This window comes from Diadema setosum, chromosome 2 (genome assembly GCF_964275005.1).
Source record: "Diadema setosum chromosome 2, eeDiaSeto1, whole genome shotgun sequence".
Lineage (NCBI taxonomy): Eukaryota > Metazoa > Echinodermata > Echinoidea > Diadematoida > Diadematidae > Diadema > Diadema setosum.
This window is the reverse complement of record NC_092686.1, coordinates 4,652,440-4,673,521: the sequence shown is the minus strand read 5'-3', so window position 1 is coordinate 4,673,521 and position 21,082 is coordinate 4,652,440. Positions and strand designations below refer to the sequence as shown.

The window sequence follows — 21,082 nt, the reverse complement described above, 5'->3', positions numbered from 1 at the left end:
ACAAACAAGAATGTAGTTTATATCGTCCAAAGAAAAGAAAGAAAACTGCTTGAAGTTATTAAAAGGTCCTGGGGACTGTGGATGAAATTAGTTAAAGATAACTACGTATCAACACCGCAATTATCAGCTGCGGTAGCTGTAGAAGTAGTAGTGGTAGTTGAAGCACAACGGAGAAGTAGTGTCATTATTGTCATGGCTCTTGATGTCAATATCATTGCCACCATTACATTAAGCAGAATCTTGATAATTATTATAACAATGACAATGTCAATGATAACGATGATCACTCCCATTATTAGTGCTTGATTAATACTATCATCACTATCATGCTTACTTCATTATGTTTGAGCTGTGACACAAAAGTGAATCCTAGCATTCTCCGGGTTTTTTTTTTTTTTGGTTTTTTTTTTGGTTTTTTTTTTTTGCGGTTTTTTTTTTTTTTGCGGTGGGCACTTGGACCTCTTCTTCAACCCAAACTAAGACTTCTGATGTCGTTAATGCTGTTTTTTCTATTATTATTATCTTTATTTCAGTTTGGGTCCCTTATCAATGCTTATTATGTGGAATAGAAAATGAAAGAAAATATGGAAACCAATTTATCCCAATAATTCATATTCAATCACCCATTTTGATTTTGCCTTTTCAAAATTCAAGCAAGTAAAAGAATACCCAAAGTCCAGTTTCCTTTTTCATTTTGTTTTCTGCTTTCTACGTCTCATTTCTTCATGTTCCTTTCATCTTCTGGCAGTTACTTTGTTCATTAATTTTTTCAGCTTTTGGCCAATCTTACGAACTTTTAAATTTGCCTGTCGTAGCATCAATTACATATTTGATTATTTATTCATAACAGCATAAGGGCATACTCTATTCTCGATCTGTATGGAAGGTTGTTGGCCTAATCATCAGGCTGAACTGAACTGACTCCCTTCGTTATTTCTAATTTGTAGAACAATGGTTCTTCTGTAGCATTGAGACTCGTTTAAAGCCCTTCTGTTGGCTTTGTCTCTAGGCTGTCCACTTATAGAAACAAATGAACAATAGCTGCGTTTAACTTATACTTCTTTGATGGTGAGCGCAGGTGTGCCCCTTTCAAATTGACCATAGAGGATCACTAGACAATGAACCAAAACCCCCCTCTATTCATCTGTGTACGGAATGATGTGCCCTCTCTCGTGCGGCCAACTTTCAACTTTTCCTGTAGCGTAATCAACCAATCAGGGCACGCATCTTCTTATGGAGTGGAAATACCGCATAGAAGATCAAAGGGGCGCAGTTCAGTGACACCTATTGTCACTCTCGTTTACGCCCACTGATTCCAGAGCTGTAACCCTATTGGTCGGCGGTCCACCTCAGTTAAGTCATCATTGACCAATCATGCGGATCATTACCGTGGTCTACGACAAAGTCACGCTAAACTGAAATTCGGTTTCTCATATCCTTTGGTCCTTATCCATTGCTCTCTTATCTACTTGCCCAATACAATCACCTCTCACAGTTAGCAGTTTTCTGTATTTTTTTTTTTGTTGCATTAAGGTTTTAGCTACTTGTCTCTGTGTCAGTTTCATTCTTTGCTGTTCAGATACTGAAGATGATAAAAGCTAAATATGAGATGTAACTGTCGCATAAGAATTTATTCGTCTTGGATGGAGCTTTCCATGACACCACAAAATGACCAAATCTGTAATTTGAATAAGTCCTTGCAAAGAGTATTACTATAACTAGTACCACTTCTACAACTAGTACCTTTGACTTCATTTTGCAAATGGGGAAAAGTAAAATCATCTTTAAGTCTGACTACGTTATTTATACCGCTAATTTGAGTTCTTATCCACATCAAATCAGGCACACGGAATTATTTTCATAAATCAATGATGCTCTTTCACTCTTCAAATGCACGTCCATATCACAGCTTAAAAACAACAACAACAGCAAACAAACAATGATGCAAAGGTCGAAAGGTGATGAGAACATGTAGATCTCTGTTGATGTACTAGTATTTCATACAAATGGATGATTGCAATGAAGTCATTGACTTTTGTGGCTTTTGTTGTGCCTTGCACCTCCTGCCTTGTGCGGATGTGATGTCACCCACAGAAAGGAAATCTAACGGTCCAAATTGTGTTTTTTTTTTTAAATCAATCTGCTCTCGGGTAGGCCCTTGAAGCCAAGTACCAGATAACTGTTTTTTGTTTATTTACCGCCTCCAAAGTGATTAAAGATTTGAAGACGGATAATCAATCAAGACAGGAAGAGCGGAAGAGAACAAAATGAAAAGAGAATGAGAGAGGGAGAGGAGAGAGAGAGAGAGAGAGAGCGTGAAATAAGCAGTTGAATAGACAGACAAGGAAAAATAAAAAGAATTAAGTTAAATTATCTCTTAGACGAATCTGCACACTATGATTTTTACAGTCAAATGCACACGGAGATTTTTGAAACAATATAGGATGTTTTGATACTAAACAACAGACTTTAGTGCAACTCAACTCCATTTGAGGTTGACATATGATTGATATATCACACATTAAAAAAATACAGCGACAGTTCGTTCAAATGTGAGAAAAAAATATTAAGCACTCACTCAAAATTTTGATTCTATATGTAGCTTGGCATAGTGTAACCATCCAAGTTTAATACATGTAATGTGCAAACTGCATTATGTGAGGTCACCGTCTCATAATTCCCTTATCAACTTGCGAACAAGTCTTGAATTGTTGTTGTCAAATGACTTTAAAAAAGAAAGAGAGATTCAACACACGCAAATAATTGAATGAGTAGGCAATGATGAACATATAGGGACATGGAGTTTAGGTGCTGAGCTGTTGCCGGAAATCACTTTGGAACATTTTCATTTAGATAAAAACCAAAAAATGGGAGAGATAGGAAACGATAGCTCATTGTCACATTTGATATTAAAACGATTAATATCGCTGTCATCCTGAAAAAGTGAATTGTTAATTTGTTTAATTTTGTCAATTTCTCGATTTGAATAAGAAATTCTCTCTTCTCTGTGCCTGAACTTGACTCATTATGATACACTTCATCTGGAATCGAAATTGATTTCACACAATATTGCAGCGTTGCCCCCTTGCCAACCGTTAAACATTATCGGTGCCCGTATCCGCTTTTTGTGTTGTTTTATTTTGTTTTGTTACGTCCTGTTCTTCACCCCCGATTCGCTACACGATGTATCAGTCGCTGCCTCACACTGCCGGATATGGTGTGGAATAAAACAGGAAAGATAACTCATTGGGAGTAACACCGGGTGATTTGGTACTGTCAGGCACCGACTGGGACGATTTTCAGCCCAAAGAGTATAAAAGTCGACCAAATTGTCTGCACTCCTCAGATTTCTCGGGTTCGTGCTTCAACGAGAAAAAACTCCAAAGCAACGAATAGAAAACTTGTCAAGAGAGAGAGAGAGAGAGATTTCATCACCATGGGCTGGAAATCAACTTTGCTCATTCTCTTTCTCGCTGCACTTGCTGTCACAGGTAAGAATAGTGTCTTTATTTCAAATCGAATCCTTATACTTGTTCATACTCATGTGTTCTTTTCGTCTATCTAAAGATTATGATTTAGAAGATTAGACAAAACTTCGATACGCAAAGAGAACAAAGGAAGGAAAATATTACCCGACACTGAAATTCAAATAATCAGAATGGTTTATGTTTGATTCTCTGCTGGATAAATCACTCCAGCGATTTGGAACTGTCTAGCAAAAAAAAAAAAAAAAAAAATATATATATATATATATATATAATAATAATACTTCAACGTTATTTCTGTGTTTAGTATAATGAAACTTCATTAAAAAAATGAATTTACAGCGATTACTCTCTTCAGGCTAGTTATTGAAACTCTTCAATCTGGTTTCAGTCTTACATTATTGTCCCAACGTCTAGTTTTATTAACCCTTTCTGTACCAGGCATTTGGACTGTGTATAAATGCTATGTTTTTTGTGTTTGTTGTTTGTTTGCTTGTTTGTTTGCTCCAATTCGCAGTCAAAGCACACAAAGGGTTAATATGAGGATACCCCTTAGGTGTGTCTTGATTCTCAAACATCCGTAATTCTTTCCACTCATCTACAATCACAACATTTAGTCCACATTTGTTGCCACATTTGTCCTAGTACCCTTCGTGATACATTGACAATGATACCATGAAGATTATGAAGATAACAAACAGTGGACTCTTTTTAATGATACACGTCCGTCTTCGATGCTTCTTTTACAGTGTGCGCACAAAACGGTCGTCGGGGTCCAGAATATAGACGAGGGCGGGGTCGCCCCTCCGACCGTCCTGGGGGCCGTAGAGGACCCGGTGACAGCCAGACCGAGGTTAATCTAGAGCAGCGTGGAGATGGACGACGAGATGGTAATCGTACGAATGAGGGACGTTCTCGACCAGGAGAACAGTTCTCAGACGGCCAAGGGAGACAAGGCGTAGAGGGAGGTGAAGGAGATGAGTTTGGAGGACAAGGGGGCTTCAGACGGAGAGGCGGTAAACCGTTCTTTGGACAGGGAGGAAGACGAGAGGGAGGTCGACAAGGAAGACCGGAAGGGGATATGTCACCAATGCCTTTTGGTGGTGGTAGGAGATCAGATAGAGCCAATGAAACTGATGGTCATGAAGGTTTCCCTGGTCGTCATCGCGGAAGGCATCACTCACGCCACCATCACCATCATCAACATCACCATGGAAGGCGTAATGAGAGTGAGGAATCTGAAGAAGGAGATAACAACGGTACCAGTATCTTCCCTTTCAGGTTCGGTCGCCATGGAAACCGCCGACATCACCATGCAAAGTGCAATGAGAGCGAAGACTATGATGGGGAAGGAGACAACAATAACACTCGCAATGAGAATGCACCATATGGTAGACCATCTCATCGTCGTCATCCCTGCAAACGTAATCGTACCGAAGATGAAAGCGGCATCTCAGATCGATGGGACCGTCGTGATCAATCTGGACGTTACAGTGGGCGACGTGGCGAAGGAGAAAATGGTCATCCCTTCCAACGTCCGGACAAAAGTGGTTATGGTAACCGCGGTGGTCGTCCATTTGGTCGTCGAGGTGGCTGGAAACCCGAAGGCGACGAGGAGGACATGTCCACTACCACTGAGCCAACAACACGGACCGGAGAGCGTGAAGTTGATGAATTCGGAACTGACTTACCTGAAATCAATGAAGGGTTCATGCCATGAGGAAACTGTATCGTTGTTCTTGTTCTTGCTGTCATTGTTTTGTTTGATGTAATTCTTCCCACTCTTCTCCATCAAAATCTTATCCAAGAAAGCATGCTTGATTGGTTCTCGCATTAATACAAATCTTGTTTCACGCCGTGATTTGCGGCTTGCATTTTCACGTACACTCACAAACAAAAAGCAAAGACAGAAATGATAAAATGTTTCCTTTCACCTTGAGTACAAAGATTTTCAAATATCTCGGTGGCTGATGAATACCTGTATATTTGTAAAATGTTTAATAAATGTCATCATGTATAAGGAATCACATAGTGTAAATGCGAGTCATTTTCTAAGACGTTTTAGTATACCCTTGACATTAAGAGTGAAATAGAAGGAGACAGGAAGATGGTGATAAAAAGTGTCATCGACAACTTACATACAATCTTGTGTGTGGGACTGAAAGATGGACCGACTACAGGACATTGTTACGGCAAAATTATTAAGAGAAAGAAATGTGAAGAGTGGAGGGACACATTGAAGCCACGATATAGATAGATAAATAGATCCGAAGTGATGAAGCTAAGTGTGTGTGTGTGTGTGTGTGTGTGTGTGTGTGTGTATCTGTGTATGCTTGGTTCTTTTTAAGTAAAAGTCACGAAGACGCATGCACTTTTGTCAGGGAACTTTAATTTTCTAAGACTAGCTTATTTTCGTATTCATTTTCAAATATTGTACGTTGGAATCAAAACATGGCTAAAATGTACTTGTTACAAATGATCAATGACAAAGGATATCTTAACATGTACGCACTCAAAATAATACACCCAAACATATACATATACATTTCGTGATTTGTTTGTTTGTTTGTTTGTTTGTTTGTTTTGAGGGGGTAGCTTTTACTCGAATTCCGTTTAATAATATGAAATTCATACTCACAAAGAAACAAATATACACAAACAAGGAAGAAATGATAGCAGCTAGTTTTCACTTACTAATGCTGCATGATCACATCAATTCCTGGATGCAAAGAAAAAAAAAAATATGTAAAGGCTTGGAACCAGTTGCATGTATGCATAAATCTCTTACAATTAATGATTCACTTTGACCAATTTGACTACGCAGAATGCATACATGCAAAGAAATCATTGTAAAAAAGGGGTGCAATTTAGTAACACTCTACAAATCTAACACACAAACTCACACGCGTTTATAAACTGTTATGTATATTATATTCATACAATGAAGTAGATGAATGAAAATATCTATCTATCTTTCTATCTCTCTCTCTCTCTCTCTCTCTCTCTCTCTCTCTCTCTCTATATATATATATATATATATATATATATATATATGTTGTATTTGCACCGCAATATTAGAAATAGTAATAATGATGTCACAATAGAGGAATTTATATCATAATTGAAAGTGCTTATCATCCCTAACGAAGGGGGAGGCCCCTGAAAATTCGGATTTTGAATTAAAATCAATGCAATTGGCATTTAATGCACCGTTCTATTGTCACATTATTATTACTATAAAATTATATATGTGTGTTTGTGTATGTGTGTGTGTATGTGTGTGTAGGCAACATTGTAAATATATAATGACAATATAACATAATACAACTCCTCGGGAAAGGGCAAATGGAGGACTTTATCATTAAAATTGATTGTGGCTCATTCATAAGATGTATATGGATTTATGTATGGCTGTGACTGGTATTATGTTTGATGTGTGTAATTCTACAGCCAAAATCTGTACGCATTTACACTGCCAGGCCTCGTTAGCCAACAAAAAAAAAAAAAATACTTTTAGACGATTATTTTTGACTTTGTTAGTTATCTAAATGACGTCATGTAATACGTGTATACAGTAAGATCGTTGATAGAAGAGAATGAGAAATCTTTGAATTGCCGGGTATTTAAAATTTCCTGGGGGCTGTGAATCAATCAATAGAATATAATTTCATGACTTTTAGCTGTAATCATCCTTAGCTACAGATGTCTAGCAGTAGTAGTATTAGTAGTAGTATCAACATTGCCCACCTCTTTGCCAGTGATATATTAAGTATAGTCTTACTAATAATGAAAACACCCACAGTAATGTTTATGATAACAATGATTACTACAACCATCAGTTTAAAACTGTTACCGAACAGTCGTATTCAGTTATCCATTTTGGTTTGTAAATTCGTTTATCCAGGAATTAAAAAATGAAAATAAGAACACAAACACACACCTAAAATTCTGATGCTTTTTTGTTTTCGTTTTCTTTATTCTGCATCTTATTTCTCCTTGCATACAAGTCACTTTCTGCCAGTTTTTACCACATTCACTTGTTCCTTTTTTTTATATTCTCTTTTATCATGTATCAACCAAGCTAGATATCTATTTAAGAATCTTACGTAAACTATTATGAATTACATATTTTATTACTTATTCATAACACCGTAACTCTGTTCTCGGCCGGTTTTGAGAGTTGTTGGGCTAATCGTCATGCCAACCTGGTTCATTTCATTGTTGCTAATTTTTCGGCAGAACAAAGGTTCTCCGGAAGCCTGGAGACTCTTTCAAACTGTCATGATTACTGGCTTTGTTTCCAGGCCCACCATCCCTAGAAACTTGGGAACAATAGCTCTCTGCGTTGTAATGGTGACCACAGGTGGGCGCTATTCAAGTTTACTTGTATCACACGACCATGAGCGCCCTCCATTCATCGGTGCACGCCCGCTTTTGCACGGGCAACTTTCAACTTTTCCTTTGACATAATCAACCAATCAGGGCTCGCATCTACTATTTCAAAGCCGTAGAAACACCAAGAACAAAGGGGTGCAGTTCTAAGAAACCTGTTGTCACGCTCGCTTACGCCCACCGATTCCAGAGCTGTAACCCTATTGGTCGGCGGCTCACCTCTTTTAATCATCATGGACCAATTATCTCAAGATGCGTGGTGTTTTAACTTCGTAAGATAATGTAAGAATACAATGAATCATTACATGGTCTATTACTAATTCACCCTGGGCTAAAAATCTGTTCCTAACATCCTCTGGTCCTCTTTTATTTTTCTTCTTATTATCTCCTTGCCCAATTTAACTTTACTATAGCAGTTAGTATTCTTCTTCGTATTCCCGATTTTCTCACTTATCTTTACAAAAGTGTATGTCGGTTTAATTCGTTGCTGTTCAGATACATAAGATGATGAAAACTGAACATGGGATCTAACTGTTGCATGAATTAATTTCTTTAGGATGGAACATTCCATGACATCACAAAATGGGAAAAATCTGTAGTTTGAATAAGTCCCTGCAAAGACACACAAAAGAGTTTGCAGAAAATGTTGCCATTGCCACACATTTTGATTGCGAGCTGTATGCCTTACAATATTCATAACAGTGTATATGAAAAGAGTTTGAAATCCCTTTCAGGAAATAAAATTGAGTCCTTCCCAAGAAAAAAAAAAAGAAGAACAGGCATTTCGGTTACAGACATTTCGCTTATACCGACACACATCAATATGAATAAGTTCAGTCCTTCAATGTTACAAGGATTAGAAGCAGTGACTCTAAAATATGAACAAGAAAACACTAAGAGAAGGCAAAAACAAAGGAAATACAGATCATTGATAGAGCAACAGGGTTTTTATTGAATTGTTAATGAAGGATAAGATTTAGAACTTAGTAGATGTCATTTTCTTGAAGAAAAAACAACTATATTTCGCACAGTGCATCTGATTGCTATATGTTCTTATAATGGTTTTATGGTGTACATGGAGAGAGTATCATCTATAACTCGCTGTGTAAGTTGTAAGTTAATTGTTTTGGTTATTACAATTAATATTGATATTGATAAGAATAATCATTACTACTACTACTATCATCATCATCATTATCACTATTATATTTATTGCTTCTACGTTTCTACTACTACTACAACTACTTCTGCTGCTAGTGGTAGTAGCAGTAGTAGTGTAGTCGTAGTAGAAATAGTAGTAGTAGTAGCAGATGTATCACTGTCATGTCTTCACTTCATTTTGTAAGTAGGCAAGGAGTAAAGTTATCACTCAAATTGACTACGTTATTCATACCGGCATACTGAAATGTTAGCCCGGCGCAAGAAATCAATTGATGAACGAATAAATAGATGGTTCACTTTTAAAAAGGCACGTCCATTTCACTCCTTGAAAACAACAACAACAACAACAACAAACAACAAACAAACGAACAATAATGCAAAGGTCAAAAAGTCGATGGGAATAACTAGACTTCTGTGGATGTATTCACTGGGAGTAGACGATGAGAATGATTGTGATGAAATCATTGACTTTTGTGGCTTTTGTTGTACCTTGCACCTCCTGCCTTGTGCGGATGTGATATCACCCACATAAAGGAAATCTAACGTTCCAATCTGTTTGATGTCAGCACTCGGGTAGACCATCTAGAGCTGCTGGCAGGTACCAGGTACCAGATAATATTTTGGTTTTAATGCACAGTTTTGTTTGATAGATACTTTATTTTCTGCAAATCAATATATACATAAATTGAATAATCGTGAACATGGGAAACATACAAAGTATATTTGAAACAGAGTCGTTTGACTTGCATAAACAACGATATAAAAGGAAATTAATGATATTACAGTATGCTTGTCTATGCAGCTGGGATTACAATAACAATATTATATTTAAGAAATGATAATGCAGAGGGCCGCCATTGTAAGCATTGCTTGAAAAGATGGCCGGCCCGAGGAAAAGGTAGGTAGGTAAATTGGTAAACAATACAAATTCTGCTGCGAAGATAGCAGGGGAAAATAAACTCTGATGTGTGATGGTGGTGAATGTGCGTGCGAGTGCTTGAGAGTGCACAGGGGCAGATAGGCTGGGATTTGGAGTGATAAAATTGGTTTGCTGGAAGAGGGAATGACTTACAGTGATTAAACAGCTGAAGAGTTGGATACTGCAAAGGAAAGGAAGAGAGGGAAATAAGGAATAGAGAGACAAAGATAGATAGGCAGTCAGACGGACAGTGAGAAAAAAAAAGGCAATCATTATGCCATATTTGTGTGTGTGTGTGTGTGTGTGTGTGTGTATGTGTGTGTGTGTGTGTGCGTGTGTGTGTAGTAACAAGAGTCGTCTATTATCATAAAACTTTAAAAGAATCGGATCTTTTGCTTTCCCTACCGTAGTCCTTTCATTCCCTATCCAAATTCATTACAGGTGAAGTGAATACCTGTCAAAGGATCAGTCAGCCCCCTATTAAAACAAACAAACAAACAAAACTAACAAACAAGAAAAGAAACAAACAAAACATAGACATTGATCAATGATAATGATCTCCTTCCACGCCCCCACACCTACACTTAAAGATGAACATAAAATTTTATCCTCTTCTTCACGTGTGACATATATTTCATAATGATTTTGTGGTCGACAGAAATGGAAGCGACAAAAATAAACATTTAAAAAATTCAAAAAGATGACTACTACTAAAAAAAAGGCACAACAAAGATTTGAAAAATCGAAATGCAACATTGGTACAAGTAACAAATTAAAGAGAGCATTTCGTTATTGTCATAACGTTTTCCTTAAACAAGTGTAAAATTGAAATTTGCATAACTTTTTTTTCTTCTCGAATTGAATTGAATGATTAATTTGGTGAAGTCAACTGACGATATTGGAGTAGAATTCACTCCATACTTTAGGTTTGGCCCATTTTCAAGCCGTTGAACATAATGGATGCCCTTATCCGCTTTTTGTGTTGTGTTATTTTGTTTCGTTGCGTCCTGTTCTTTATCCCCGACTCGCTAAACAACGTATCAATCGCTGCCTCACACTGCCGGATATGCTGCGGAATAAAACAGGAAAGACAACTCATTGGGAGTAACACCGGATGATTTGGTACTGTCAGGCACCGACTGGGACGATTTTTCAGCCCCAAAAGTATAAAAGTTGACCAAATTGTCTGCATTCCTCAGATTTCTCGGGTTCGTGCTTCCACGAGAGAAAACTCCAAAGAAACGAACAGAAAACTTGTCAAGAGACGGATTTCATTATCATGGCCTGGAAATCAACTTTGCTCATCCTTTTTCTCGCTGCACTTAATGCCGCAGGTAAGAATTATATCTTTATATCACATCCCCCTTTCATATGTTTTTTTTTTCATATTCTGTCTTTCTAAAGATTTAACTAATAGAGGATAAGAGGGGGGAAGTATAAAGATTCATGTGCACTGAAATTCAAATAATCAAATGCTGTATGTTGTAGGCAATTATTGTCTTGTAAAAATAACAGAGAATCCTTAGACTTTATTATGATGCTTAATATGATTTAGATTTATATTACAAAAGTGATACAAAGACAATGATACTATGTATCATGTAACTATGACAAACATGGATTTTCTTTATGATGAACGCCTGTCTTCGATTCTTCTTTCACAGTGTGCGCACAAAACGGTCGTCGGGGTCAAGACAACCGACTATGGAGGGGTCGCCCCTCTGACCGTCCTGGGGGCCGTGGGGGACCCGGTGACAGCCAGACTGAGGTTAATCTAGAGCAGCGTGGAGGCGGACGACGAGATGGTGGTCGTAGGGATGAGGGACGTTCTCGACCAGGAGAACAGTTCTCAGACGGCCAAGGGAGACAAGGCGTAGAGGGAGGTGAAGGAGATGACTTTGGAGGACAAGGGGGCTTCAGACGGAGAGGTGGTAAATCGTTCTTTGGACAGGGAGGAAGGCGAGAGGGAGGTCGACAAGGAGGACCGGATGGGGATATGTCACCGATGCCTTTTGGTGGTGGTAGGAGATCTGATAGAGCCAATGAAACTGATGGTGAAGAAAGTTATCCTGGTCGTCACCATGGAAGGCATCACTCACGCCACCATCATCATCACCATCATCAACATCACCATGGAAGGCGTAATGAGAGTGAGGAATCTGAAGAAGGAGATAACAACGGTACCAGTATCTTCCCTTTCAGGTTCGGTCGCCATGGAAACCGCCGACATCACCATGTAAAGTGCAATGAGAGCGAAGATTATGATGGAGAAGGAGACAACAATGACACTCGCATCGAAAATGCACCATTTGGTAGACCATCTCGTCGTCGTCATCATCCCTGCAAACGTAATCGTACCGAAGAGGAAAACGTCTTCTCAGATCGATGGGACCGTCGTGATCAATCTGGACGTGACGGTGGGCGACGTGGCGAAGGAGAAAATGGTCATCCCTTCCAAGGTCCGGACAAGGGTGGTCGTCATGGTAACCGCGGTGGTCGTCTATTTGGTCGTCGAGGTGGCTGGAAATCCGAAGGCGACGAGGAGGACATGTCCACTACCACTGAGTCAACAACACGGACCGGAGAGCGTGAAGTTGATGAATTCGGAACTGACTTACCCGAAATCAATGAAGGGTTCATGCCATGAGGAAAGTGTATCGTTGTTCTTGTTCTTGCTGTTATTGTTTTGTTTTATGTAATTCTTCCCACTCTTCTCCATCAAAATCTTATCCAAGAAAGCATGCTTGATTGGTTCTCGCATTAATACAAATCTTGTTTCACGCCGTGATTTGCGGCTTGCATTTTCACGTACACTCACAAACAAAAAGCAAAGACAGAAATGATAAAATGTTTCCTTTCACCTTGAGTACAAAGATTTTCAAATATCTCGGTGGCTGATGAATACCTGTATATTTGTAAAATGTTTAATAAATGTCATCATGTATAAGGAATTACATAGTGTAAATGCGAGTCATTTTCTAAGACGTTTTAGTATACCCTTGACATTAAGAGTGAAATAGAAGGAGACAGGAAGATGGTGATACAAAGTGTCATCGACAACTTACATACAATCTTGTGTGTGGGACTGAAAGATGGACCGACTACAGGACATGTTACGGCCAAATTATTAAGAGAAAGAAGTGTGAAGAGTGGAGGGACGCATTGAAGCCACAATATAGATAGATAAATAGATCCGAAGTGATGAAGTTAAGTGTGTGTGTTTGTGTGTGTGTGTGTATGTGTATGCTTGGTTCTTTTTAAGTAAAAGTCACGAAGACGCATGCGCATTTGTCAGGGAACTTCAATTTTCTAAGACTAGCTTATTTCGTATTCATTTTCAAATATTGTACGTTGGAATCAAAACATGGCTAAAATGTACTTGTTACAAATGATCAATGACAAAGGATATCTTAACATGTACGCACTCAAAATAATACACCCAAACATATACCTATACATTTTGTTATTTGTTTGTTTGTTTGTTTGTTTGTTTTGGGGGTAGTTTTTACTCGAATTCCGTTTAATAATATGAAATTCGTATTCACAAAGAAACAAATATACACATCAAACAAGGAAGAAATGATAGCAGCTAGTTTTCACTTACTAATGCTGCATGATCACATCAATTCCTGTATGCAAAGAAAAAAAAAATATGTAAAGACTTGGAACCAGTTGCATGTATACATAAACCTCTTACAATTAATGATTCACTTTGACCAATTTGACTGCGCATAATGCATACATACAAAGAAATAATTGTAAAAAGAGGTGCAATTTAGTAACACTCTAGAAATCTAACACACAAACACACACGCGTTTATAAACTGTCATGTATATTATATTCATACAGTGAAGTGGATGAATGAAAATATCTATCTATCTTTCTTTCTCTCTCTCTCTCTCTCTATATATATATATGTTGTATTTGCACCGCAATACTAGATATAATAATAATAATGATGTCACATATGAAAGTGCTTATCATCCCTAACGAAGGGGGAGGCCCCCGAAAATTGGGATTTTGAATTAAAATCAATGCAATTGGCATTTAATGCATTGTTCTATTGTGACATTATTATTACTATAAAACTATATAATTATGTGTGTATGTGCATGTGTGTGTGTGTGTGTGTGTGTGTAGGCAACATTGTAAATATATAATGACAATATGACATAATACAACTCCTCGGGAAAGGGTAAATGGAGGACTTTATCATTAAAATTGATTGTGGCTCATTCATAAGATGTATATGGATTTATGTATAGCTGCGACTGGTATTATGTTTGACGTGTGTAATTCTACAGCCAAAATCTGTACGCATTTACACTGCCAGGCCTCGTTAGCCAACAAAAAAAAAAAGAACTTTTAGACGATTATTTTCGACTTTGTTAGTTATGTAAATGACGTCATGTAATACGGGATACAGTCAGATCGTTAATAGAAGAGAATGAGAAATCTTTGAATTGCCGGGAATTTAAAATTTCCTGGGGGCTGTGAATCAATCAATAGAATATAATTTCATGACTTTTAGCTGTAATCATCCTTAGCTACAGATGTCTAGCAGTAGTAGTAGTAGTAGCAGTAGTAGTAGTAGTAGTAGTAGTATCAACATTGCCCACCTCTTTGCCAGTGTTACATTAAGTATAGTCTTACTAATAATGAAAACAACCACAGTAATGATTATGAAAACAATGATTACTACAACCATCAGTTTAAAACTGTTACCAAACAGTCGTATTCAGTTATCCATTTTGATTAGTAAATTCGTTTATCCAGGAAGTAAAAAATGAAAATAAGAACACAAACACACACCTAAAATTCTGATGCTTTTTTGTTTTCATTTTCTTTATTCTGCATCTTATTTCTCCTTGCATACAAGTCACTTTCTGCCAGTTTTTACCACATTCACTTGTTCCTTTTTTTTATATTCTCTTTTATCATGTATCAACCAAGCTAGATATCTATTTAAGAATCTTACGTAAACTATTATGAATTACATATTTTATTACTTATTCATAACACCGTAACTCTGTTCTCGGCCGGTTTTGAGAGTTGTTGGGCTAATCGTCATGCCAACCTGGTTCATTTCATTGTTGTTAATTTTTTGGCAGAACAAAGGTTCTCCGGAAGCCTGGAGACTCTTTCAAACTGTCATGATTACTGGCTTTATTTTCAGGCCCACCATCCCTAGAAACTTGGGAACAATAGCTATCTGTTGCAACTGATTGACAAATTGCCCTACATCGACGTAAATAAGCACTGAATTGATCAGTGTTTTACTAGTAGCCATGATAAAAAATCATGGGCGTACATACTCGAGCAGGATTCGAACCTACGACCTCCTGATCACCGGACAGGCGTCATCTCCACTAGACCACCGAGCTTTCGCCCGACAGCAAGTGTTGGTTCTAATCCTTATAGCATGCAGCGGGTACTGCTTTGTTATTCAAATTCATGAAAATTCTTCCGTCGAGATGTTTTCATTGCAACTGATTGACAAATTGCCCTGAGGTCGTAGGTTCGAATCCTGCTCGAGTATGTACGCCCATGATTTTTTATCATGGCTACTAGTAAAACACTGATCAATTCAGTGCTTATTTACGTCGATGTAGGGCAATTTGTCAATCAGTTGCAATGAAAACATCTCGACGGAAGAATTTTCATGAATTTGAATAGCTATCTGTGTTGTAATGGTGACCGAAGGTGGGCGCTATTCAAGTATACTTGTATCACACGACAATGAGCGCCATCCATTCATCGGTGCACGCCCGCTTTTGCGCGGGCAACTTTCAACTTTTCCTTTGACACAATAAACCAATCAGGGCACGCATCTACTATTTCAAAGCCGTGGAAACACCATGAAAGAACAAAGGGGTGCAGTTCTAAGAAACCTGTTGTCACGCTCGCTTACGCCCACCGATTCCAGAGCTGTAACCCTATTGGTCGGCGGCTCACCTCTTTTAATCATCATGGACCAATTATCTCAAGATGCGTGGTGTTTTAACTTCGTAAGATAATGTAAGTATACAATGGATCATTACATGGTCTATTACTCATTCACCCTGGGCTACGAATCTGTTCCTAATAGCCTCTGGTCCTCTTTTATTTTTCTTCTTATTATCTCCTTGCCCAATTTAACTTTACTATAGCAGTTAGTATTCTTCTTCGTATTACCGATTTTCTCACTTATCTTTACAAAAGTGTATGTCGGTTTAATTCGTTGCTGTTCAGATACATAAGATGATGAAACTGAACATGAGATGTAACTGTTGCATGAATTAATTTCTTTAGGATGGAACATTCCATGACATCACAAAATGGGAAAAATCTGTAGTTTGAATAAGTCCCTGCAAAGACACACAAAAGAGTTTGCAGAAAATGTTGCCATTGCCACACACTTTGATTGCGAGCTATATGGTTTACAATATTCATAACAGTGTATATAAAAAGAGTTTGAAATCCCTTTCAGGAAATAAAATTGAGTCCTTCCCAAGAAAAAAAAGAAAGAAGAAGAACAGGCATTTCGGTTACAGACATTTCGCTTATACCGACACACGTCAATATGAATAAGTTCAGTCCTTCAATGTTACAATGATTAGAAGCAGTGACTCTAAAATATGAACAAGAAAACACCAAGAGAAGGCAAAAACAAAGGAAATACAGATCATTGATAGAGCAACAGGGTTTTCATTGAATTGGTAATGAAGGATAAGATTTAGAACTTAGTAGATGTCATTTTCTTGAAGAAAAAACAACCATATTTAGCACAGTGCATCTGATTGTTAGGTTCTTATAATGGTTTTATGGTGTACAGGGAGAGAATCATTTATAATTCGCTGTGTAAGTTGTAAGTTAATTGTTTTGGTTATTAAAATTAATATTGATATTGATAAGAATAATCATTACTACTACTACTATTATCATCATCATTATCACTATTATATTTATTGCTTCTACGTTTCTCCTACTACTACAACTACTACCGGGCAGTGCTAGTGGTAGTAGCAGTAGTAGTGTAGTCGTAGTAGTAATAGTAGTAGTAGTAGTAGTAGTAGAAGTAGTAGTAGTAGTAGTAGTAGCAGATGTATCACTGTCATGTCTTCACTTCATATTGTAAGTAAGCAAGGAGTCAAGTTATCACTCAGACTGACTACGTTATTCATACCGGCATACTGAATTGTTAGCCCGGCGCAAGAAATCAATTGATGAACGAATAAATAGATGGTTCAATTTTAAAAAGGCACGTCCATTTCACTCCTTGAAAACACCAACAACAACAAACAAACGAACAATAATGCAAAGGTCAAAAAGTCTATGGGAATAACTAGACCTCTGTGGATGTATTCCCTGGGAACAGATGATGATAACAATTGCAATGAAGTCGTTGACTGTTGTGGCTTTTGTTGTACCTTGCACCTCCTGCCTTGTGCGGATGTGATGTCACCCACATAAAGGAAATCTGACGTTCCAATTTGTTTGATGTCAGCACTCGGGTAGACCATCTAGAGCTGCTGGCAGGTACCAGGTACCAGATAATATTTTGGTTTTAACGCACAGTGATTAAACAGCTGAAGAGTTGGATACTACAAAGGAAAGGAAGAGGGGGAAATAAGGAATAGAGAGACAAAGATAGATAGATAGGCAGTCAGACGGACAGTGAGAAAAAAAAGGCAATCATTATGCCATATTTGTGTGTGTGTGTGTGTGTGTGTGTGTGTGTGTGTGTGTGTGTGTAGTAACAAGAGTCGTCTATTATCATAAAACTTTAAAAGAATCGGATCTTTTGCTTTCCCTACCGTAGTCCTTTTATTCCCTATCCAAATTCATTACAGGTGAAGTAAATATCTGTCAAAGGATCAGTCAGCCCCCTATTAAAACAAACAAACAAAACTAACAAACAAGCAAAGAAACAAACAAAACGTAGACATTGATTAATCGTTGAATGATAATTATGATCTCCTTCCACGCCCCCCACACCTACACTCAAAGATGAACATAAAATTTTATCCTCTTCTTCACGTGTGACATATATTTCATAATGATTTTGTGGTCGACAGAAATGGAAGCGACAAAAATAAACATTTAAAAAATTCAAAAAGATGACTGCTTCTAAAAAAAGGCACAACAAAGATTTGAAAAATCGAAATGCAACATTGGTACAAGTAACAAATTAAAGAGAGCATTTCGTTATTGTCATAACGTTTTCCTTGAACAAGTGTAAAATTGAAATTTGCATAACTTTTTTTTTCTTCTCGAATTGAATTGAATGATTAATTTGGTGAAGTCATATGACGACATTGGAGTAGAATTCACTCCATACTTTAGGTTTGGCCCATTTTCAAGCCGTTGAACATAATGGATGCCCTTGTCCGCTTTTTGCGTTGTGTTATTTTGTTTCGTTGCGTCCTGTTCTTCATCCCCGACTCGTCAAACAACGTATCAATCGCTGCCTCACACTGCCGGATATGCTGCGGAATAAAACAGGAAAGACAACTCATTGGGAGAAACACCGGATGATTTGGTACTGTCAGGCACCGACTGGGACGATTTTTCAGCCCAAAAAATATAAAAGTTGACCAAGTTGTCTGCATTCCTCAGATTTCTCGGGTTCGTGCTTCCACGAGAGAAAACTCCAAAGAAACGAACAGAAAACTTGTCAAGAGACGGATTTCATCATCATGGCCTGGAAATCAACTTTGCTCATCCTTTTTCTCACTGCACTTACTGCCGCAGGTAAGAATTATATCTTTATATCACATCCCCCTTTCATATGTTTTTTTTTTTCATATTCTGTCTTTCTAAAGATTTAACTAATAGAGGATAAGAGGGGGAAGTATAAAGATTCATGTGCACTGAAATTCAAATAATCAAATGCTGTATGTTGTAGGCAATTATTGTCTTGTAAAAATAACAGAGAATCCGTAGACTTTATTATGATGCTTGATATGATTTAAATTTGTATTACAACTGCATATAACAAAAAACCGTTTCTCTTAAGGAAAGCTATTAATATCATTTTTTTTTTCAAATAGAGTTGGATATTTCTAACTACAGTATTGATTTCTCTATTTTCACGACTGCTGTTGGTCGTCAGTTATATATTATCATCTCAACGTTTTATCAACATGAGCGGACCCACAGGGTGTTTCTTAAATTGCAAATACCACTTACTGTTTATAAATGCGTACAATCGCAACATTGTGTTCGCTATTTTTATTTTTGCATTTTAGGTGTATGTGTGTGTGGTTTTTTTTTTTTTGATGATCTGTCCGTATACCATTAGTGATACAAAGACAATGATACTATGTATAGTATAACGATGACAAACATGGATTTTCTTTATGATGAACGCCTGTCTTCGATTCTTCTTTCACAGTGTGCGCACAAAACGGTCGTCGGGGTCAAGACAACCGACTAGGGAGGGGTCGCCCCTCTGACCGTCCTGGGGGCCGTGGGGGACCCGGTGACAGCCAGACTGAGGTTAATCTAGAGCAGCGTGGAGGCGGACGACGAGATGGTGGTCGTAGGGATGAGGGACGTTCTCGACCAGGAGAACAGTTCTCAGACGGCCAAGGGAGACAAGGCGTAAAGGGAGGTGAAGGAGATGACTTTGGAGGACAAGGGGGCTTCAGACGGAGAGGTGGTAAACCGTTCTTTGGACAGGGAGGAAGGCGAGAGGGAGGTCGACAAGGAGGACCGGATGGGGATATGTCACCGATGCCTTTTGGTGGTGGTAGGAGATCTGATAGAGCCAATGAAACTGATGGTGAAGAAAGTTATCCTGGTCGTCACCATGGAAGGCATCACTCACGCCACCATCATCATCAACATCAACATCACCATGGAAGGCGTAATGAGAGTGAGGAATCTGAAGAAGGAGATAACAACGGTACCAGTATCTTCCCTTTCAGGTTCGGTCGCCATGGAAACCGCCGTCATCATCATGCAAAGTGCAATGAGAGCGAAGATTATGATGGAGAAGGAGACAACAATGACACTCGCATCGAAAATGCACCATTTGGTAGACCATCTCGTCGTCGTCATCATCCCTGCAAACGTAATCGTACCGAAGAGGAAAACGTCTTCTCAGATCGATGGGACCGTCGTGATCAATCTGGACGTGACGGTGGGCGACGTGGCGAAGGAGAAAATGGTCATCCCTTCCAACGTCCGGACAAGGGTGGTCGTCATGGTAACCGCGGTGGTCGTCCATTTGGTCGTCGAGGTGGCTGGAAACCCGAAGGCGACGAGGAGGACATGTCCACTACCACTGAGTCAACAACACGGACCGGAGAGCGTGAAGTTGATGAATTCGGAACTGACTTACCTGAAATCAATGAAGGGTTCATGCCATGAGGAAAGTGTATCGTTGTTCTTGTTCTTGCTGTTATTGTTTTGTTTTATGTAATTCTTCCCACTCTTCTCCATCAAAATCTTATCCAAGAAAGCATGCTTGATTGGTTCTCGCATTAATACAAATCTTGTTTCACGCCGTGATTTGCGGCTTGCATTTTCACGTACACTCACAAACAAAAAGCAAAGACAGAAATGATAAAATGTTTCCTTTCACCTTGAGTACAAAGATTTTCAAATATCTCGGTGGCTGATGAATACCTGTATATTTGTAAAATGTTTAATAAATGTCATCATGTATAAGGAATCACATAGTGTAAATGCGAGTCATTTTCTAAGACGTTTTAGTATACCCTTGACATTAAGAGTGAAATAGGAGACAGGAAGATGGTGATAAAAGGTGTCATCGACAACTTACATACAATCTTGTGTGTGGGACTGAAAGATGGACCGACTACAGGACATGTTACGGCCAAATTATCAAGAGAAAGAGATGCGAAGAGTGGAGGGAGGCATTGAAGCCACGATATAGATAGATAAATAAATAGATCTAAACTGATGAAGACTAAGTGAGTGTGTGTGTATGTATGTGTGCGTGCATGTTTTTGTGTTTTTTTACGGAAAAGTCTCTCAAAGATGCGTGCACTTTTGTAAGGTTACTAAGACCTAAGACTAGGTTATTTCCAAAATTGTTTTCAAATATTTTACGTTGGAATGAAGACATAGCTAAAATGTGCTTGTTTCAAATGACAAGGGATATTTTAACATGTA

At 38.2% G+C, this 21,082-nt stretch overlaps 3 protein-coding genes across 3 annotated transcripts; all 3 read left to right on the top strand.

The window, feature by feature from the left end:
• The first annotated feature begins 3,436 nt into the window (after positions 1–3,436).
• On the top strand, positions 3,437–5,295 carry LOC140239142 (uncharacterized). Its single transcript, XM_072319029.1, has 2 exons — positions 3,437–3,491; positions 4,235–5,295. Exons 1-2 carry the CDS (start codon positions 3,437–3,439, stop codon positions 5,203–5,205), a joined length of 1,026 nt encoding a protein of 341 aa, XP_072175130.1. The 3' UTR covers positions 5,206–5,295.
• A 5,941-nt stretch (positions 5,296–11,236) lies between these two features.
• LOC140237809 (uncharacterized) lies at positions 11,237–12,708 on the top strand. Its single transcript, XM_072317742.1, has 2 exons — positions 11,237–11,291; positions 11,622–12,708. The coding sequence occupies exons 1-2, from the start codon at positions 11,237–11,239 to the stop codon at positions 12,602–12,604; spliced, it is 1,038 nt and encodes a 345-aa protein (XP_072173843.1). The 3' UTR covers positions 12,605–12,708.
• A 5,868-nt stretch (positions 12,709–18,576) lies between these two features.
• Positions 18,577–20,324, top strand: LOC140239110 (uncharacterized). Its single transcript, XM_072319002.1, has 2 exons — positions 18,577–18,691; positions 19,335–20,324. The coding sequence occupies exons 1-2, from the start codon at positions 18,637–18,639 to the stop codon at positions 20,312–20,314; spliced, it is 1,035 nt and encodes a 344-aa protein (XP_072175103.1). The 5' UTR covers positions 18,577–18,636; the 3' UTR covers positions 20,315–20,324.
• The last annotated feature ends 758 nt before the right edge of the window (positions 20,325–21,082 follow it).

Bases quoted from the DNA above. Each gene is read 5' to 3' on its own strand.
- LOC140239110 (XM_072319002.1), top strand. From the start codon at position 18,637: ATGGCCTGGAAATCAACTTTGCTCATCCTTTTTCTCACTGCACTTACT. The intron at 18,692-19,334 runs GTAAGAATTATA...CTTCTTTCACAG, and splicing joins CACTGCACTTACTGCCGCAG to TGTGCGCACAAAACGGTCGT.
- LOC140237809 (XM_072317742.1), top strand. From the start codon at position 11,237: ATGGCCTGGAAATCAACTTTGCTCATCCTTTTTCTCGCTGCACTTAAT. The intron at 11,292-11,621 runs GTAAGAATTATA...CTTCTTTCACAG, and splicing joins CGCTGCACTTAATGCCGCAG to TGTGCGCACAAAACGGTCGT.
- LOC140239142 (XM_072319029.1), top strand. From the start codon at position 3,437: ATGGGCTGGAAATCAACTTTGCTCATTCTCTTTCTCGCTGCACTTGCT. The intron at 3,492-4,234 runs GTAAGAATAGTG...CTTCTTTTACAG, and splicing joins CGCTGCACTTGCTGTCACAG to TGTGCGCACAAAACGGTCGT.